Source organism: Grammomys surdaster, unplaced genomic scaffold (genome assembly GCF_004785775.1).
Source record: "Grammomys surdaster isolate TR1022 unplaced genomic scaffold, NIH_TR_1.0 126178, whole genome shotgun sequence".
In the NCBI taxonomy this organism is placed as follows: Eukaryota; Metazoa; Chordata; class Mammalia; order Rodentia; family Muridae; genus Grammomys; species Grammomys surdaster.
This window is the reverse complement of record NW_021620984.1, coordinates 7,710,056-7,728,366: the sequence shown is the minus strand read 5'-3', so window position 1 is coordinate 7,728,366 and position 18,311 is coordinate 7,710,056. Positions and strand designations below refer to the sequence as shown.

The following is an 18,311-nucleotide window of genomic DNA, read 5'->3' as shown; positions in this document are numbered from 1 at the left end:
TGAGAAGATCAACAAAAAACACAGAGATATGAAAAAATGTCACCCTAAGTAGACCACAGAAAGGACTTTAGTTTGAATTAGGAGATGGGTCGTGAGAGTATAGAGAATTGCTCTGTCTGAGCTCAGCTGGGTGCGTTCGTGCCAGGCATCCAGCATTTTCTCCTTTTGCATGAGTATGTACTGACTATGGAAACAATGTAAGGATGAGTTTCGCAGTTACAAATACATTTTTAGTAAGCTATTTCCTGTGCGCAGAACTTGGAAATAATGTACACCAGCTATATCTCTCCTTATGAATTGTTGCTTAAAGGAGAGAAAGCTTTGTGAAATATTTCAAGTGCTTATCGTTTTTCTCAAATAGGTTATTTGTGAAGAAAGCATGGGGAGAAATATATACTGATATGATCTTGGACTGGAAGTATGGCTCCTCACCTGCCCCTCATCCTTCCCTGCCACTGAGTTTAGGCGTGCCAGCATCACTCCTGTTACATCACCTCAGAAGTAGAAGTGGCGACCATTGCTCGATACTCATGACTCCTGAAACTGTCCCCACTTTTGTGACTCTGTCCCATTCCATGTCTTGAGGTCTTCCTCTAAGGGAAGATTTGAGGAGATTGTGGTCACTGCTCTGTAAGGCAGAGCCTCTATGATGGCAGTGTTCCCAGAATTCTCTGGCAACTCTTACACCTGTACACAGGACTCTTCATGTTTCTAATTCATGTCTTTAAAGAGTCCTGTAAGAATCAAGATGTTTTATCCTGTCCAACTCTCAGAACCTCCTTTTCTATCCACGATCTTTGAATGGATGGATGATGAATGACTAAGAGAGTGAATGAATGCACGGACGGAACGAATTTGAGATTCATGAAAAGCAGCTGTATTGGTGACTGCTCATCACCGTTCCAGGTCCTTTTGTAACGTCTCCAAGGTTTTTATTTCTGTCTCAAAAGAATGGCCACCTGGAGCCTGCAGATGTTACATGAGGCCACCCTTCCATGGCAGCTTTGCCTCGCTTGCTCAGAACTTGCCTGGTCCTTGTGTTGGATATTTACTGTGTAGAAGGCGGACCTTGGGTTTTTATAGGATTATGCATTGTACTCTGAGGAGTGACGTTCATCCTCTCAAAGAGCTTACAGTTTGCATTGGGAAAGTGAGGCTGTGCACAGCTGAACACTTTATAGGCATAACAGGAGATGAGATGAAAGCCGGGACTAAAACAGCTGCCCTAAAGCAATGTCTGGTTCTGGAATAATCGGAGTAAGATCTTGAGTGGTGTAGGAGTTGGGAGAGGACGGGTTGCTTCAGGCTGGAGTGCTCTGGAATGACCTTTGTGAGAAGTATAGAGGCTAGGTCTTGGAAGCTGGATAAAGATTGATAAGGCCCAGGAGGAAGGAAGAGCTGGGTGTGATTAAGACACACAGTGGACTTGAGCTTTGTGTGGGGGCAGTGTACAGGAGAATCGGGATGGCGCCCATGAACAAAGGTGAAGAAGCCCTTGCTGATTCGTGTCATGGTGCTTGCTTTCTTGGCACCAGCTGGGGACAGAGGATAGAGGATAGAGGGTAGAGGGTAGAGCACAGAGGATTGCTTGGCAAAACGGAAGAGAGAGTTACGTGGCATGAATCATGTCAATCCACAGTCATCTGTACAGATTTTTTTAGTTAAGTTTGGAGGGAAGGCGTTAAAGACACGAGACGGTTGCAGGTTGAAGAGAGGACTGTGAGGTCACATTGCCGGTGAAGTCTTAGAGAGTGGAAGCCTGAGTCAATGTCTCCTTCCATTCCAGGCGTCAGACTGAGTGTAAATGTACCGACATGAGTAGGAAGATGTCGGGCGTAGAGTCGGTAGCAGCTTTATTAGTTATTCCACAGGGGCTGTGTTTGGGTGGGAAAAAGAAAGACGGCTGTAGAGTCTGGTAGGAGTGTGTGTGTGTGTGTGTGTGTGTGTGTGTGTGTGTGTGTGTGTGTGATGTCAGGGGTTGGGGGGAGGCAGTGTGTGGCCTGGTAGAGGGAAGATATTCCAGCCATGCAAGTGATTTTTCAAAGGGAAAATGAGCAAAGGAGAAAGGCATGCAAGTGAGGTCAGGGCAGGGAGGCTGGAATGGAAGGAAAATGACGGATGCAGTGACTAAGAGAGTGTACTGGGGGATGAGGAAGTGAAGATGAGAACAGGGAAGTGAGTACTGAGCCCTGAACATAGAGTACGTCTAGGAGGAGTGACTAGGCAGTAACAAACCTTAAACCTTCAGTGAACTAAATTAATCCGTACTTTAGTGGTACTATTGAGAGGTCAAAGTATTGATGCACCTTAGGTCCTCAGGGAATGTGTTGGTTTCCACAGCTCTGTCTCAGGACTGTTTACCTGACATTTGCTTCCCTTTTGGAAGGTAAAATATTGGTCTTTGAATGTCTGACATGCTGACAGTTCTTCTCTAAGCACGGCACAGAGAGGAAGGGTAAAGGTTTACTCGAGACAAAGTCACTAAGAGGCGTCTGGATCTACTGCTAGTTGGGTGGATGGCAGGCATACCATGTCCATAAAAACTTCTTTCAGCTGAGAGTCAGCGTGAAGATTGGCCTGGTCTGGTCCTGGGAAACAGGATTGTCGAAAGAGCAGGTGGCAGGGAAGTTGAATATACTGAATATACTCAGCTCCTGCCTAGGAAGAGGCTGCTGGGAAGGGTCGAGCGGGGATGGGGCGGGGGGGAGGTGGGTAGAACTTTGTGGTGCAGATGAGACAGTCAGTCGCAGAAATACCAAATGCTGTGCTTCTCTTTTGCCACAGGGTACCATGCCGGTGGAACGGATGCGCATGCGCCCGTGGCTGGAGGAGCAGATAAATTCAAATACGATACCAGGGCTAAAGTGGCTGAACAAGGTAGGTACGCTCTGTGTGTGTGTGTATGTGTGTGTGTGTGTTCTGAAAAATGAGAGACAGAGACAGAGAGGAAGAGAAGGAGGAAAGAAGAGAAAAGAGAAGGTGGGCGTTTCTTGCTGAAAGCGTGCCCACCGGACCACCAAATAACGTTGTGTTCAGAATCTTATGCTCATTCCTAACAGTGATTAAAAAACACGAATTCATCTATCAAAAAGGTTTTGGCCACATTTCTGAAAGACAGCAGGACACAGGGAAAGGGTGAATTTTAAGTGACGAGGAACGATGGACTATGGGTAATGGGCCCGTGAGTCATGAAGGGTGTATAAAGCTAATTGGTTTTCTAGTTTGAACTGTCATTGATTTACTTTTTTTTTTTAACGTAGTTATCTTTGTAGTGGATAAGTACATAAAAATATAATGGATAGTGAAGTTATGAAGTCCACTGTGGAATCCCCCAGCTTCAGCTCGACTGCACGCACTATATACATGGTCACTGAAATGTGTAGACTTTGAGTCTGGCTAATCTCACCTGCAAGTACTTTACAATAAAGTTTTATTTTTTTTAAGTTTTTTTTCATCATTTTCTCACACTCTCACCTCAACCTGAGTACCTTTGTTTCCAGGTGACTCTCCCTTCTGTCCTCAGATCCGCTCTTGGCTTCTCCTACTGCTCAAGCACTAAAGGATACGTGGACTGCATGGTGTTGGGTGTTTGTTTGTTGTTTGTTTGAGTGGAGGACTTTAACCTTTAAAAGGTTCCATTTATGTTTTTGTTTTGTTATTGTTGTTGAGACAGGGTTTCTCTGTGTAGTCTTACTATCCTGAAACTCTGTAAGGAAGCTGGCCTTGAACTCACAGAGATCCTCCTGCCTCTGCCTCCTGAGTGCTGTGTTACCACTATCCCTGTCCTTTAAAAGGTTCTTTTGCTCATCTCCCTTAAAAGGGAAAGAGTACTGTCATGCTGGGGGTGTGGTCTCTCTTACCTTTAATCTCAGAACTTGGGAGGCAGATGAACTCAGATGGGGATCTTTGCCAGTCTAGGCCAGTCTGTTTGACAGAGTGAGTTCCAGGGTAGCGGGGATACAAAGTAAGATCCTGTCTCAGAAAACAAGCTACAAACAAACAAACAAACAAGTATATGTACTGTCTTTATATGAAACCCTACTGTGTGTCTACCTGCCCTGACAAAGTAGTTGTTAATTATTTACATTTCCCCAAATGCACATGTGTGTGCATTTCTAATGCTGTGATCTTTTTAATACAGTTCCTCATGTTATGGGGACCCCCAACCATAAAATTATTTAATTGCTACTTCATAATTGTAATCTTGCTACTGTTATGAATCGTAGTGTAAATATCTGATCTGCAGGATGTCTGATATGTGACGCTCAGAGAGGTCTTGATCCATAGGTTAAGAACCACTGGTTTAGAGGAACAGCTAAGAAGAATACGTTATGCCTTCCCTATGGAGGCCCAAGGGAGATTTTTTTTTTTACTTTCACCAAGAACACCAAGAATTCTGAGCAAACCTCTCTTTCCTCTTCCTCTCCATCTTTTAATCTACAGGACACGGTGAATAATTTAATGGGTCAGGCTTTATTTTTGCACCAGGTGTAAGAGCTTAAAGCCAGAAAGCAGTCTGTGGCCTGCTTTTAATGAGTGAAAAAGATATTGCAGCGAAAACAAAACAAAACAAAACAAAACAAAACAAAACAAAACAAAACAAACTTCTGGTTTCAATTTATCTTCTCAGATTCCTCTTGAACCTTTTCCTTTCTCTTGCCTGTTTATTTTGAATTTAACAAGACTGTAATTGAATATCTCTGCTTGTGTCCTTTCTTTCAGAAAGGATGGGGCACAGAGAAAATAGAAACAAATAAACTACATACTTGCTTTATCTGTCCTGTCATGTACTGGAAGGTTTTGTATGTATTCTTTCCAGGCTCACAAGCTGAGGCTCAGGTGTATGCTTAGTCTCTTCTACAAACACAAGCAAGAGCTCAGGTCACCCTGGAGAGCTCAGTGGACAACAATCCAACTAAGGGTATAAGGAGAGAGGGATGGTAGTTCGGAGACAGTGTAGGGAGATGATGGGTACAGGTAAAGCAATGGCAGCTGGCATTTGTTAAGTACTTTTTGCCACTTACTCATCTAAGCAAGGGGTTGCATACATTGACTCACTTAATCCCTACTCTGGGAAAGGGCTTTTATTTTCCATGTTGCAGACCATGGAACTGAGGTACAGAGAGGTAAGGAAGGCCCCAGTTTGGGTTCATGATGTGAGATCGAAGCGTGTGTTTCTTAATTCTCAAAAAAAGCAAGTGTTCTGTTTCCACTTTTTCTTTTTCGGACACCAGAGTTTCCTATTCTCTCTTTTGCTCCTCCTGAACCATGTCTGTATGTAGAGAACACAAAGTGTCGTTGTTCTTTTTGTGTCAAGTAGGCTCTGGCAACCTATAGTTGGGTGGCATTTACAGGAGGTTGACCAGTAGTCTCTAGCTCTAAAGACCTATGGCAATCTCTATAACCTGGGAATGTGGCCCTATTTGGGAGTTTCAGATGCAATTCAGGACTTCAAGATGGGAGCATCTAGATTACCTGCCTGTGCTCTAAGTCTAAGGAGAGGTGTCTTTAGAAGAGACTGAAGAAGGTGCACACACACACACCACACACACACACACACACACACACACACACACACACACACACAGAGAGAGAGAGAGAGAGAGAGAGAGAGAGAGAGAGAGAGAGAGAGAGAGAGAGAGAGAGAGAGAGAGAGAAGAGCTTTGTGGAGCCAGGAGGTGTGGTGAAGCCAGAGCCCAGGAACTCCTGGAGCTATCAGAGGCTGAAAGAGTCTCTTTTAGAAGTTTTTAAAACATTGAAATTCTGCTAACACCTTGATTTTGGATTTCTAACTTTCAGAATTGTGATAGAATGTATTTCTACTTTAAGTCACTTTTATAACAGCTTTAAGGAACAAGTGTCCCCTCTAGGGGACACTTCATGGGGGCTTCTTGTATGCTACCCACTACCCCCAGTGCTGGGGATAAAAAGGCCTTGTACATACTGGGCAAATCACTGCCACTGAGATACATCCCTAGCCTTGCTGTTCAAGGGCCAGAGGCAACAATTTCTCTTTGTATTACTAAACCCTTAGCATGCTCAGGGGGCCCTTCCCTGCTGAGTTTCCCTGCTCTGGCTTGTGACACCACAATTTTCTTCCAAAAGAAGACTGGGGAAGGGGGCATGCTGGTCATCTCTTGAACACTTCTACTAGGCTGGACCTGAGGCCATCTGATTGATCACTATCTCAAGCTTCCTCCACTTCTCAGGACAACGTTGACACAGGAATGCCTAGGTTGCTCTATATCTGGGGGTCCCTGTTTGGCAGGTAACCCACAAGGGCTAAGCTACAGTAGGTGTGTGTCTGTGAACATGGACAGTAGAGGCCTCAGATGGGTCAGAGTATTTTCTATTCATAACCAAACTCCTATGGACGTCTTTTTTTTTTTTTAAATCGGTTTCCTCTAACTGAGGCTTTTTGGCATTCATCTGTTGACATAAATACTTTACCGAGAGCCTGTTGTTCTTTCCTTGCTATTCACAAGTACACTAAAGAACCCCTGTTAGTATTTTGACTGGCTGGATGTCTTTGCAAAACCTCATTTCCCGTTGAAGACTGTTGGGATTCTAGTAAAACAGATGAACCATCCTTAAGACTTTGTGATTCTCTTCCACCACAGCTGGTGTCTTGGTTCACTCTGTGTTGCTGTAACAGAATGTGTTAATCTGCATATCATGGAATTTATCTGACTCATAGTGCAGTGGCTGAAGCTTCTGTACAGCATGGAGCCCAAGTCCTGGTAAGGGCTTTTTTGCAACATGGCTAACAGCAGAAGATATGAGTCTGTAAGCTGAGAGAAAAGACCTGGGCAGGGTCCAACTTGATGTTAAAAAATAGCAGCAAATTCTTTAAGGAACGAGAGTAGTTCTACCAGACTCAATCCACTCCTCTAAACAGCACTGATCCATTCTACACTGGACTCCCATCCTTAACCCATCCACACTGCAGACAAAGCAAGCCTTTGCAATACTCACTCAGGGTACATCCAGACCATAGCAGTAGATGCTCAGGATACATGTTTACCCATGCCTATAAGCTGTTGGTACAGTATATGGCTGTCCTAATGGTACTCTATGTATAGTGCCAGACCTAGTATCTGAATAAATAAAAGGATTTTGATATAGAGTGGCTTGTGAATCTGTGAATAAAGTCAAGGAACCCAAATAAATGGCTATTCTCATTGTAGTTGTTGTTGTTTTACACTAAGATAATCAAGCTTGGTGGTATATATCTGTAACCTTCATACTCAGCATTGCTGAATATTTGAGTCTAAATGGGCTATCTATGGAAACCGTGGCAGAAGAAGAAGAGGAGGAGGAAGAGGAGGAAGAAGAGGAGGAGGAGAAAGAGGAAGAGGAAGAAAGAAAGAAAAAAGAGAGACTGAAGAAAAGGTTGCCCACTATCATGCCTATCTCCAAGGAAGAATCCAGCCATTAATTAATTATGCCTTAATTTGTTTTCATGTCCTACTTCTAATAAAATTGAAGGACCCCTGTATGTAACAGGGCCCAGCCACAGTGGAAGAGTCCAAGTGAACATCTAAGAAGTTGCCAGAGCAGCATCCTTACCAACTTGTGTAAGAGACCCTGGAAGGGCCATCTACTTTTTATGACCGAATTTGCAAATGGCACAGTATGGCTGAGTCATATGTCTAGAATGAATAGAAGACCCACTCTGCCCACAATCAGATTTTTTTCTATCTAGCTTTATCTTTTCTGTGTGGATAGGAGGGGGTGTTATCTGAAAGTCATTGGATGATAATGTATATCTGTAAGATTTAAAGATATCTTCTTATCTACTCTATCGTCAGCTGGACAAAGTCAATAATATATATTTTTTTTTACTGTCCCACTTACATTTATATACCTTGTGTATTCTCAAGATACCTTTTAAAAATAATTTATATTTTTGAGGTTATAAATATAAGTCTACCACTTCCTCCTTCTCTTTCTGGCCTCTGCACTCTTCCATGCATCCCCTGCCCCCACACTCTTCTAAATTCATGGCCTCTTTTTCTTCCATTGATATTTATTCTTAAACCATAAATATAACCTGCTCAGACTGTATAATGTTACTTATATGTGTGTTCTCAGGTTGACCATTTAGTCACATGGTAGATTTATTTTTGGCGTCCCCACAATGATTTATAGACTGGTTGGACTAGTTTGCAATGCTACCAGCAGTGAACGAGAGTTCTGCTTTTGCCACATCCCCTCTCCAGCCTTTGCTGTCAATTGTTTATTAATCTTTGACATTCCTACCAGAGTGCAATTGAATCTCAGAGTTGTTTTGATTTGGATTTTCCTAATTGCTAGGGATGGTGAACATTATTAATTTTTTTTTTTAGATATTTCTTAGACTTTGTTTTCTTCTCTTGAGAACTCTGTGTTCAGATTTAGGTTCAATTTCTAAGTGGGTCTTTTGTTTCTTTGTTTGACTCTGGTTTTTTAGTTCTTTACATACTCTGGATGTTAATTCTCTGTCCGATGTGTAGCTGGCAGTGATTCCCATGCATTCTCTTAGCTTACCCAATACCTTGTTGACTGTTTCTTTAGCTGTGTGGAAGACATACTTTTTAGTTTGAAATCTCACTTGTCACTTGTTGACCTTAATGTGCAAGCCAATGAAGTCCTATTCTGAGAGTCTTTTCCTACACCTGTATACGGTAGGCACTGCCTATGTTTTCTTATAAGAGTTTCAGTTTTACAGGTCTCACCTTTAGGTCTTTGATCTACTTGAGTTAGTTTTCACAAAAGGTGATAGATACGGGTCTTGTTTTCTTTCTTCTGTCTATGGACAGTTCCCCAGCACCAAGTTGTTGAAGGAAGATGTGTTCTCCATTCTGTATCCTGCCACACTGCTGAATGTATCATTTCTAGAAGTGTTTCAGTAAAGTTTTGGGGATCGTTAATGTATGGTATCATGTAATCTGCAAATAGAGATAGTTTGACATCTCTCCCTATTTGTATCCCTGTAATTTCCTTCTCCTGCCCTGTTGCTCTAGCTGGTGCTTTGAGCACAATACTGAAAGAGAACGGAGATAGCGGACATCTCTGCTCATTCCTGATTTCTCTCATATGGATTCAAGTGTTTCTTCATTTAGGATGATGTCTTGACTTTTTAACATACAGCTTTTATTATATTCCTTCTAGCCCACTTTTTCTAGGAATTTTGTCATGAAGGCATGGTAGATTTTGCATCTATTGAGATGATCATGTGATTTTGGTCCACTTATGTGGTTTATTTTATTTATTGACTTGGAAATATTGAACTATCTCTGAATTTCAGGAATAAAGCAAACTTGGCTGTGGTGTATAGTCTTTTTGGCATACGTCTGTGTTTGGTTTGCAAGTTTGCTTTTACGACTTTTAAGTCTCTTCTAACTGTGAGCAGTAAGTGCCCTGTTTAACTTGCTTTCTGTCATTGACTGGTTGGAAAACAGAGTCTAGTTCTGGATTTATCTGTACGGTTGCTTGTGATTTTTGCCAGGCCATTTATTTAGGAATGCAGAAAGCATCTACTGCTCAGTTCATCATTTTTTTCTCGTAGTTCTGTGTAATTACTATTCTGGTTGTTGGTATTCACAGTAGAGATTTGTTTAGACCAAGGCACGGCGGCCACTCCTTGGACTGTCGACCTTTTTCTTTTCTCACTTTCAAGTAGGCTTGTGTTTTTGTAAATATCAGACTATCTCTGTAGAGGGTGAAAAGTCCAAACAGAAGGAACAAACTAGTTAGAACATCTTATCAGTGTTGGTGTGTGGGGGGAAGCAGAGGGAGAAAACAGAACTGGTTTCCATGGTGACCGAGGTGTGTGTGTGTGTGTGTGTGTGTGTGTGTGTGTGTGTATGTGCCTTTCACCTTGCTCAAGACAGTCTCAGCCAGTTCTCCCTCAGTGGGGCAGTTCTGTTCATATGCACACATGGAAGGACTCAGATTCATTCTTTCCATTTGAAGTCTGTACAGCCACCATGTGTGCAAGACCATGAAGGATTGGGTCACTGGACTCTGAAGATGTCTCAAGGTCTATGCAGACATGTTGCAACACGGTTCCTGTCCCTTGAATCAAGAGGATCTTTGACAAGTATCCTTGTTAAAAAGATCTCAGTTTAAAAATGAATCTTGGATCTAGAGAGATGGGTTCAGCAGTTAAGGGAGTATACTGCTCTTGAAGGAGATTCTAGTTCAGTTCCCAGCACCCATGTCAGGGTGCTTCACAACCAACTGTAACCCCAGCTCCCAGGGATCCAATGCCCTCTTGTCCTGCACACACAGACATACATACATATAAATACAATATAAAATGCATGTCTAGAATGAAACTTACACTCTTGCATGAAAATAATTTTAAGCTCTGGGATATATTTATTCAGCAGTGCTTTTTATGCAATAAGAAAAAACTAGTTAAAAGCTATATGTGATTTTTAAAATCTTACCACTTTAACTAACTTAGAGTGTACATTTCAGAGACACTGGGCACCTGCAGGGCATTGCCCAGCCATCTACCAACTCCTTCCAGAACTTTTCTCACCCCACCCAAAGAAAACACCGTACTCAACGCACAGTCCCTGCTCATTTCTTTTTTCCTAAGTTCTTGGGAACTGCTGAGCTGCCTTTAGCCTCGACAGCTTTGAACTTCCTGTATATTCCATATAGACGGGACAATTGGATGTTTGTTCCCTTTGTGTTCCTTTTGTTGTGTCTGTTTTTTTTTTTTTTAGAATAATCTTTGCCAAGTCCACCCATGAGGTTGTGTGTGTCAATACCTTGCTCCTGATCTGTGTAAACTAAATGGAATGATATTCAGTGAAATACATGAAGTTCCGTGGAGTGCTAGTCCACTGTATGCACGTGCCACAGTCGGTGGATGGGTTCACCAACTGGTGGGCGTTTGGACTGCTTCCGCTTTGGGGCTGTGTAAGAATGTGCACATCCACAGATCAGTTTTGTTCAGTACTTATAATTCTTTGAGTACACACCCAGACATTAAGTAAACTCGTGGTGTTGCCAGCATTGTGTGCTTCCCTTTCTGAGGAATGACCAGACTATTTCCCACAGTGGCTGTGCTATTCCACATTCCCGCACAGCGCATGCGAGTTCCGGTGTCTCTAAATCCTCACTTTTTCTCTTCTAGTTTTCCTTTATTCCCTCTGTAGACATTCTGGTGGGGGGAGGTATTGTTTTAGTTTATAATTCTTTAGTGATTGGTAACAACCAGCACATTTTCATATATTTATACCTTTTAAAATTTTATTTTATTTTTTGGTGAAAAGTCTATTTGGGTTCTTTAATCATGTATGCGTACACATCCACAAACACACAATGCTTGAAAAGACGTTACCTAGCAAATTCAGGTTGTGTTACGTCAGAACCTGTTTCATCTAGCAAACCTTTTATACTTGTTCTTTGACACGTGTAAACACTACTTTGATCATATCCGTTCCTAATCCCGTTCCCACTCCTCCTGGACCTCACCCTGATCTTCATATTCACTCCTTTTGTTTTAAACTATCCAGGGAGTTTTATTAGTACACAAGTGCACGGGTGTGGGCCATCAGCTAGAGCATGAGTGATGTATTAGCAGCCACACCTCTGAAGAAAAATGGCACTCCTTTCCGGATCAGCCATCAACTGACAATATAGCTCCTCAGCCAGGTGTGAGAGACTTTGTGAGCCTATCTCCCTTCTGTTCTAAGTGTTATCTTGTGTGGCAGACATAGCTGGGGCTAGTTCACAGGGGCAAAGGTCATGAGATGGCACGGCACTCCTCCCCAGCGCCCACCTCTCCCAGTACTACATTCTTTCTGCCCCTGTGTCTGTGACTTTGACTGAGTTTTGAGGAGTTCGATGTGGATAATTCATTTGGGACTGAAAATTCAATAGTCGCTTACTCTTAGTGACTCAGTACCTCTGACAAGTTCCAAGTCTGCATTGGCTGCTGCCCACTGCACAAAGGAGCTTATCCATCTAAGGCTGAGAGCAGTTCTGTTCTGTGGTGGTAACAAAAATATAGAAGGTAGTTTGAAAACATGACGCCGGGCAGGGGTGGCGCATGCCCTTAATCCAAGCACTTGGGAGGCAGAGGCAGGCGGATTTCTGAGTTCGAGGCCAGCCTGGTCTACAGAGTGAGTTCCAGGACAGCCCGGGCTATACAGAGAAACCCTGTCTTGAAAAATAAAAAAAACAAAAAAAAAAAAGAAAAAGAAAAAGAAAAAAGAAAACATGTGAATTTAGGGAAAAAAATGTCTTGGGTTCCCAACCAGGGCTTATGTCTTTGATAGTCGTGAACTTTTGACCAGGTTTACAATACCAGACACAAATCCACCCCTGTAGAGCAGGCCTGAAAGGCAAGCAGAGAGAAGTTGGTTACTGACATCAATGTCACACTGCGCCAGTGGACACGTTGCCTGGCTGGTCTGTATTATAGTATGCAGAGTCCAGTGCTGGACCACTGACAGTTTAAGACATGGTTTTGTTTCCTCCCCAGCATCTTGGTAGCACCTTGCAGCATTCTGAAAGCTAGGCATCAGGGAAAACTTTTCCATCAGGTCAGTTCCTCTTCATTTGCATTCATTTTTACAGGAAAATAAGAAATTACATTAAGTAACTTTGCGCTTGGATTTTTCATGCACATTAAAAAATTAAAATCCCACTCAGCCTTCTTCAGGTCCCCTGACTTGTTGGCCCACCTGTGGGCGACACATGTTGAACAGTGAAGTGTTTATGAAAATGTCAGTCACTTTCAGTTCTTCTTTATCAACTGACTGTTATAAATACAGTCTATTTCCCCCCCCAATAACAGTTTTGGAAACTCTCTGGCATTTTGAAATATCATCAGTTCAGTCTCCGTAAGTGGTTATGTATAGAGGTCTCAAGTCCCTTTGAGACAGCTGGGTCTCTTTCTAGAGTTCACTGTGTGAGATCAGGTGGTGGAAATTCCCTACTGACCTTCTTTTTCTTTCCCCACTGGAGGATGCTGGCATCTCTGGCATTTAGCAATTATCAGGAATACCCAAAAACTTGAAAGAAAGTAAGAAAGAAAGAAAGAAAGAAAGAAAGAAAGAAAGAAAGAAAGAAAGACAGACAGAAAGAAAGGAAGAAAGAAAGAGCGAGAGAGAGAGAAAGAAAGAAAGGAAAAGAAAAGAGGGAGGGAGGGAGGGAAAGGGAAGGAAGGAAGAAAGAAAGAAAGAACAAAAAGAAAGAAAGAAAGAAAGAAAGAAAGAAAGAAAGAAAGAAAGAAAAATAGAAAGGAAGAAAACACACCTCCCCACCTTCCTACCTCACTCACCCCAACCCCACCACATTCCTGGGCTTTAATCTCCATAGAATCCAACAGGGCAGAGAATCCAAATCTAAAAGGTGAGAGACAGTGTGTGGGGTAATGGGGGGTGTCATATGACCTTGGTTTTGATTTTAGATACTTTGTACCAAGAATTGCTTGGTGAAATAATTGATTCCTTTCTTCAGCTTCTCACTTTTAAAATGGAAATCATAAGCTTAACTCCTTAGGCAATAGCAAGAAACAAAAATGAGTCTCATGTGCACATGCACAGTCATATGTTCAGTGTGCAGGCATGGTCAGTGTGCAGCCATGGTCAGAGGGTAGGCATGGTCAGAGGGCAGGCATGGTCAGAGGGCAGGCATGGTCAGAGGGCAGGCCTACCCACCTTCCTTTTCACACATGAGTAGGACCTTTTCTTCACTATGAGTAGGACCTTTTTCTGGAGCATTAGTTTCTGCATGTGTTTGCTAGGTTGATTGAAGTCATTGTGAGTTGTGGTCAGAAAGGTAGAATCTAGTATAAAGTTTATATTAAACTTATTGCCAAACTGGTTATCTTTGCATTTCCTTCTATTATGTCCAAAGCAGGACCTGGACCTGGGAGAGATTAGAACAGTACGTATACACACACACACACACACACACACACACACACACACACTACACTCTATGTTAAGTAAATATCCATGCAAAACTGAAGATATTTGCTTTCTGAGACAGTGGTCTCCAATACACTAGACATTCCTTTAGCAGCATGACAAGAAGTAATAAAATACATTCTAGAAGTTTCAGCCAGTGGCTAGTTGTCAGTTGAAAGGGGAGGGGAGCAAAGCATGGAACATGTTGTACCATAAATCTTCACCTTTGGCCTTATAATAATTTTTGTTCTGCCAGGCCATGCAAGATTCTGAATTTCCTCCTGGGTAGATTATCAGAATTAGAGACCCAGTAGGGCTAGTGGGATTTTTACATTTTATTTTATTTTTCTTCACATTGTGTATGTTGCATGTGTACAACATACTCATGGATTTCCTATCGTGCATGTAGAATGCTGGTTGTCCTCATCAATAGCTCTCCACCTCTGATTTTGAGACAGTGTCTCTCACTGAACCGGGAGCCTACTGACTGTACAAGATTGAACATGCTCCAGGAATCTTCTGATCTCAACTTTACCAGCACTAGGATTACAAGTTGTGTGGGATAGTTTTATGTCAACTTGTCAGAAGCTAAAACCATCTGAGAAGAGGGAACCTTAATTAAGAACATGCCTCTGTAAGATCTGGCTGTAGACAATCCTATAGGAATTTTCTTAGTGATTGATATGGGAGGCTCTAACCCTTGGTGGGTGGTGCCATCCCTGGGCTGGTAGTCCTGGGCTCTATAAGAAATCAGACTGAGCAAGCCACGAGGAGTAAGCCAGTAAGCAGCACTCCTTCATGGCCTCTGGATCAGCTCCTGCCTAGAGGTTCCTCCCCTGTTTGAGTTCCTGTCCTGACTTTCTTCAATGATGGACAGTGATATAGCAGTGTAACCTAAATAAACCCTTTTAATCCCAAATTGCTTTGGTCATGGTGTTTTATCACAGCACTAGTAACCCTAACTAATCCATAGGTATACACCACACCTAGCTTTTTATGTGGGTGTTCACACATAGGTCTTCATGTCTGCACAGTGAGCACTTAGCCAACTGAGCCACCTTCCCAGCCCATGGGTTGTTTTACAGTCGACTTTCCTGCAGACACTCAACAATCTCAGTTTTGCTTAGCTGTGTAATTGAGCACTGGAACTTTAGAAGTCCATGTTGTCTTTAGCCAAAGCCCATGGCTTCGGTGTTTACCTAATTTCTTTTTTCTTTCATTTCAGGAAAAGAAGATTTTCCAGATCCCCTGGATGCATGCAGCTAGACACGGATGGGACGTGGAAAAGGACGCCCCACTCTTTAGAAACTGGGCGATCCACACAGGTATTAAACCTTGCCTTGTGTATTCACACAGCTGCTGTCGTGTATTTTTGTTTTCATTACACAATTAACCTGGATCAGGACCTTGTGAGGATAGCTCTGAGAATCCTGTGATCTAGGAGATGTATGAACTGCAGAGGCTATATCACTCAGAAGAAGTGATGTCCTACCCATCCTAGAGGTTCCCAGTCTTTAAATTTCCCACAGACATGGTATTCTGATAAGTTCTTCATAGTTACCAGGGTAAGTTAGCACTGTTAACATATAATAATACCTTTCTTTATTACAAAAACTCTGTAGAGAGCTATCTTTAGATGTGGGCCTTTTCTTCATATTTGAAGCTTGTTAATTCTGCTTGTTGGCATTCTAGTCTTAATATGTAGTTGGCATCTTAATTCTACCATTTTATTTTTCCCCTCAAACTATACGGTGGAGCCAGAGTGACCAGCTGTCACCGTGTGGCTCCCATTGTCTAGACTTTTTAAAAGTTGAATGCCAGCACCTTAGAAATGTCTCAGCAAAGTGGGGTTGTTGTTCAACTGGAACAGAACGGCTTTTTGTACACACACCCCCCACCCCCCACCCCGCAGGACTGGTTTTAGACATTTCTCCCTTGTCTAATGCCCCTCTCCCCTTTCCTTCTCTCTGGCTATTTTGCTAGGAAAGCATCAACCAGGAGTAGATAAACCAGATCCAAAAACATGGAAAGCAAATTTTCGATGTGCCATGAATTCTTTGCCTGATATCGAGGAAGTGAAGGACAGAAGTATAAAGAAAGGAAACAACGCCTTCAGAGTCTACCGAATGTTGCCCTTATCTGAACGACCTTCCAAGAAAGGTAAAGCCATTTACCGACTAAGTAAACAATCCCTCGGTGTCCATAATAGAACCCTTTTAGTCTTTTTATTTCTGCCTCTGTAGTCACTTTCAGGGGTAGAATACTTGTCCACTCTAGAGGGGATAATTCTGTCTTTACTGGCCTTGGAAATAAATGACTTTGAAGGCACCAAAAGCAGAAACACTGCCTTCGCAATGTTGATCTCATATAGATGAGGCAGTGGGTTTCAGAAAGAGTTTAACGTAGGAAAGTCCCTGTTTCTCCGCCCTTCAATGAATTGATCCAGAACTCCGTTTTTGTTGCCACAGGAAAGAAACCAAAGACAGAAAAAGAAGAGAAAGTTAAGCACATCAAGGTAATCTTTGGTTGTTTAGAAAGCCCCTGTAGTGCCCATATCCTAACGATTCCTGTTCTGTCAGGACCTTGGCAGAGGCTTTGGCCTTCCCCCTTCTGCTATTGTGTTTTACGTGCTTTTTACATGTCCTCCTCTGCATGTACCCACCTGCAGACACAAGTACTTGTCCACTCTAGAGGGGATAATTCTGTCTTTACTGGCCTTGGAAATAAATGACCTTTATTTATTTATTTATTTATTTATTTATTTATTTATTTATTTATTATAATAATGATACTAGGCCTAGACCAGTGTCCCAGAGAAAACTGTGCAGATGACATCACTGATTCACAGAGCTTGACAGTCCAGTCTCTCAGCTCCAGCTGAGCTCCAGTGAACAGCTTGTATCTAACGCTGTGAAATATGAGTTCAGACTGTGAAATATGTTTGAAAACTAGAGAAATTTTTATCCCTATTAAGAACTATTAACTCTGTTTATATCTGTCACAAGCCATTAGGTTGGGGACACAGTAGTTCATATACTCCATTAGTGAGAGTTTTTAGTGGTTTATGCTCTGCTTTGTGAATGAATCATCCTATATAAGTCCCAGGAGTTTTCCATGGAGACAGGTCTGTGTGCTTGAGGTTTTCAGTCAACTGGGAGTTTTAATCACTCCCCTATATTTCAGTGATCTTAGTGCATAGAAGATGTATAGCCCTTGTTAAATATCAGGAAGGTGTCAGATAATCCCATGCCCGACTGGGGAGGCCCATCAGTTGTTAAGCAAAGAGCAGACAGCACAGTTAGAGACCCAAAGAACACCCAAGAGGTCTTATAAGCTACTGGCTTCTGTGTGCAGAGGAAGGGACTGAAGAGTGAGTTAAGTGGCTTTTGTGTAAGGTCCCGTGGCTCCTTAGAACTGAACTTGAAGTATATGTGAGCATTCTGATTTATTAAAAAAAAAAACCTACCACAAAGTGATGTAATGTAGATATCTCATTAGACTTCAGAAGGGATAGCATCCTGTGTATACCGTGAGGGTATTTGGCTGGTCTCAAGGATTCTCTACCCCTGTCAGGTACCATCATGGAAAATGTTGTAGTAGTGTTTGTATCTGATTGTGTAGAACCTATCCACATCTTCATTTACCTTAAATTACCCCTTGGTTACTTTTAATATCTAATATAAGAGTTGTGTTGTATCATTTAGAGAACAATAAGAAAAGTTTATATATATTTTGTGCAGATCAGTGATTGGTTGAATTTGTAGGTAATGTGTAGGTATAGAATTGTGAATACATATGGCTATCTGTTGTTAGATTTTCTTTATGTGTATAGGCTGTCTGCCTTGATGTCTGTGCATCGTATACATGCCTGGTACCTGCAGAGGCCTCAGACCCCTTGGAGTAAAGGACGGTTGTGAGACTCCATGTAGGTACCAAGAATTGAACCCAGATCATCTTAGAGAGTGGCGAGTGCTCATAACTGCAAAGCCATTTCTCTAGCCCCTGTAGTTAGAGTTTGAGGGAAATCTTAGCTAGCTGTTCCAGGTTGAAAGACTCTTATCTCTGTGATGAAAAAATAAATATTTTATTTATTTATTTATTTATTTATTTATAATAAATATTTTAGGTAGACTACTTTGTTTCATTGTTGATATTTTAAGGTTTCTGATTTATTTTAAAATAGCTCAGGAATAGGGATTGGAGAGGCAGCTCAGTGGTTAAGACTGTGCCGAGGGGACCTGAGTTTGTTTCCCAGCACCTATGTCAGGTGGCTCACAACCTCCTTAACTTCAGCTTCAAGAGATCCAAAGCATTCTTCTGGCTTCTACAGACATGCACATAATAGTCTCTCTCTCTCTCTCTCTCTCTCTCTCTCTCTCTCTCTCTCTCTCT

The 18,311-nt window shown here is 42.2% G+C and overlaps 1 protein-coding gene across 4 annotated transcripts in view; it reads left to right on the top strand.

Moving 5' to 3' along the window:
* The window catches only part of Irf2 (interferon regulatory factor 2), a 107,192-nt gene that overhangs the window by 50,426 nt on the left and 38,455 nt on the right, over positions 1 to 18,311 (top strand). For all 4 annotated transcript variants that reach the window (XM_028757716.1, XM_028757714.1, XM_028757715.1 and 1 more), the window contains 4 exons: positions 2,785 to 2,877; positions 15,145 to 15,244; positions 15,903 to 16,079; positions 16,388 to 16,434. In XM_028757716.1, the coding sequence (XP_028613549.1) occupies positions 2,791 to 2,877; positions 15,145 to 15,244; positions 15,903 to 16,079; positions 16,388 to 16,434 (411 nt within the window). In that variant the 5' untranslated portion in view covers positions 2,785 to 2,790. The remainder of the gene's footprint in view (positions 1 to 2,784; positions 2,878 to 15,144; positions 15,245 to 15,902; positions 16,080 to 16,387; positions 16,435 to 18,311) is intronic.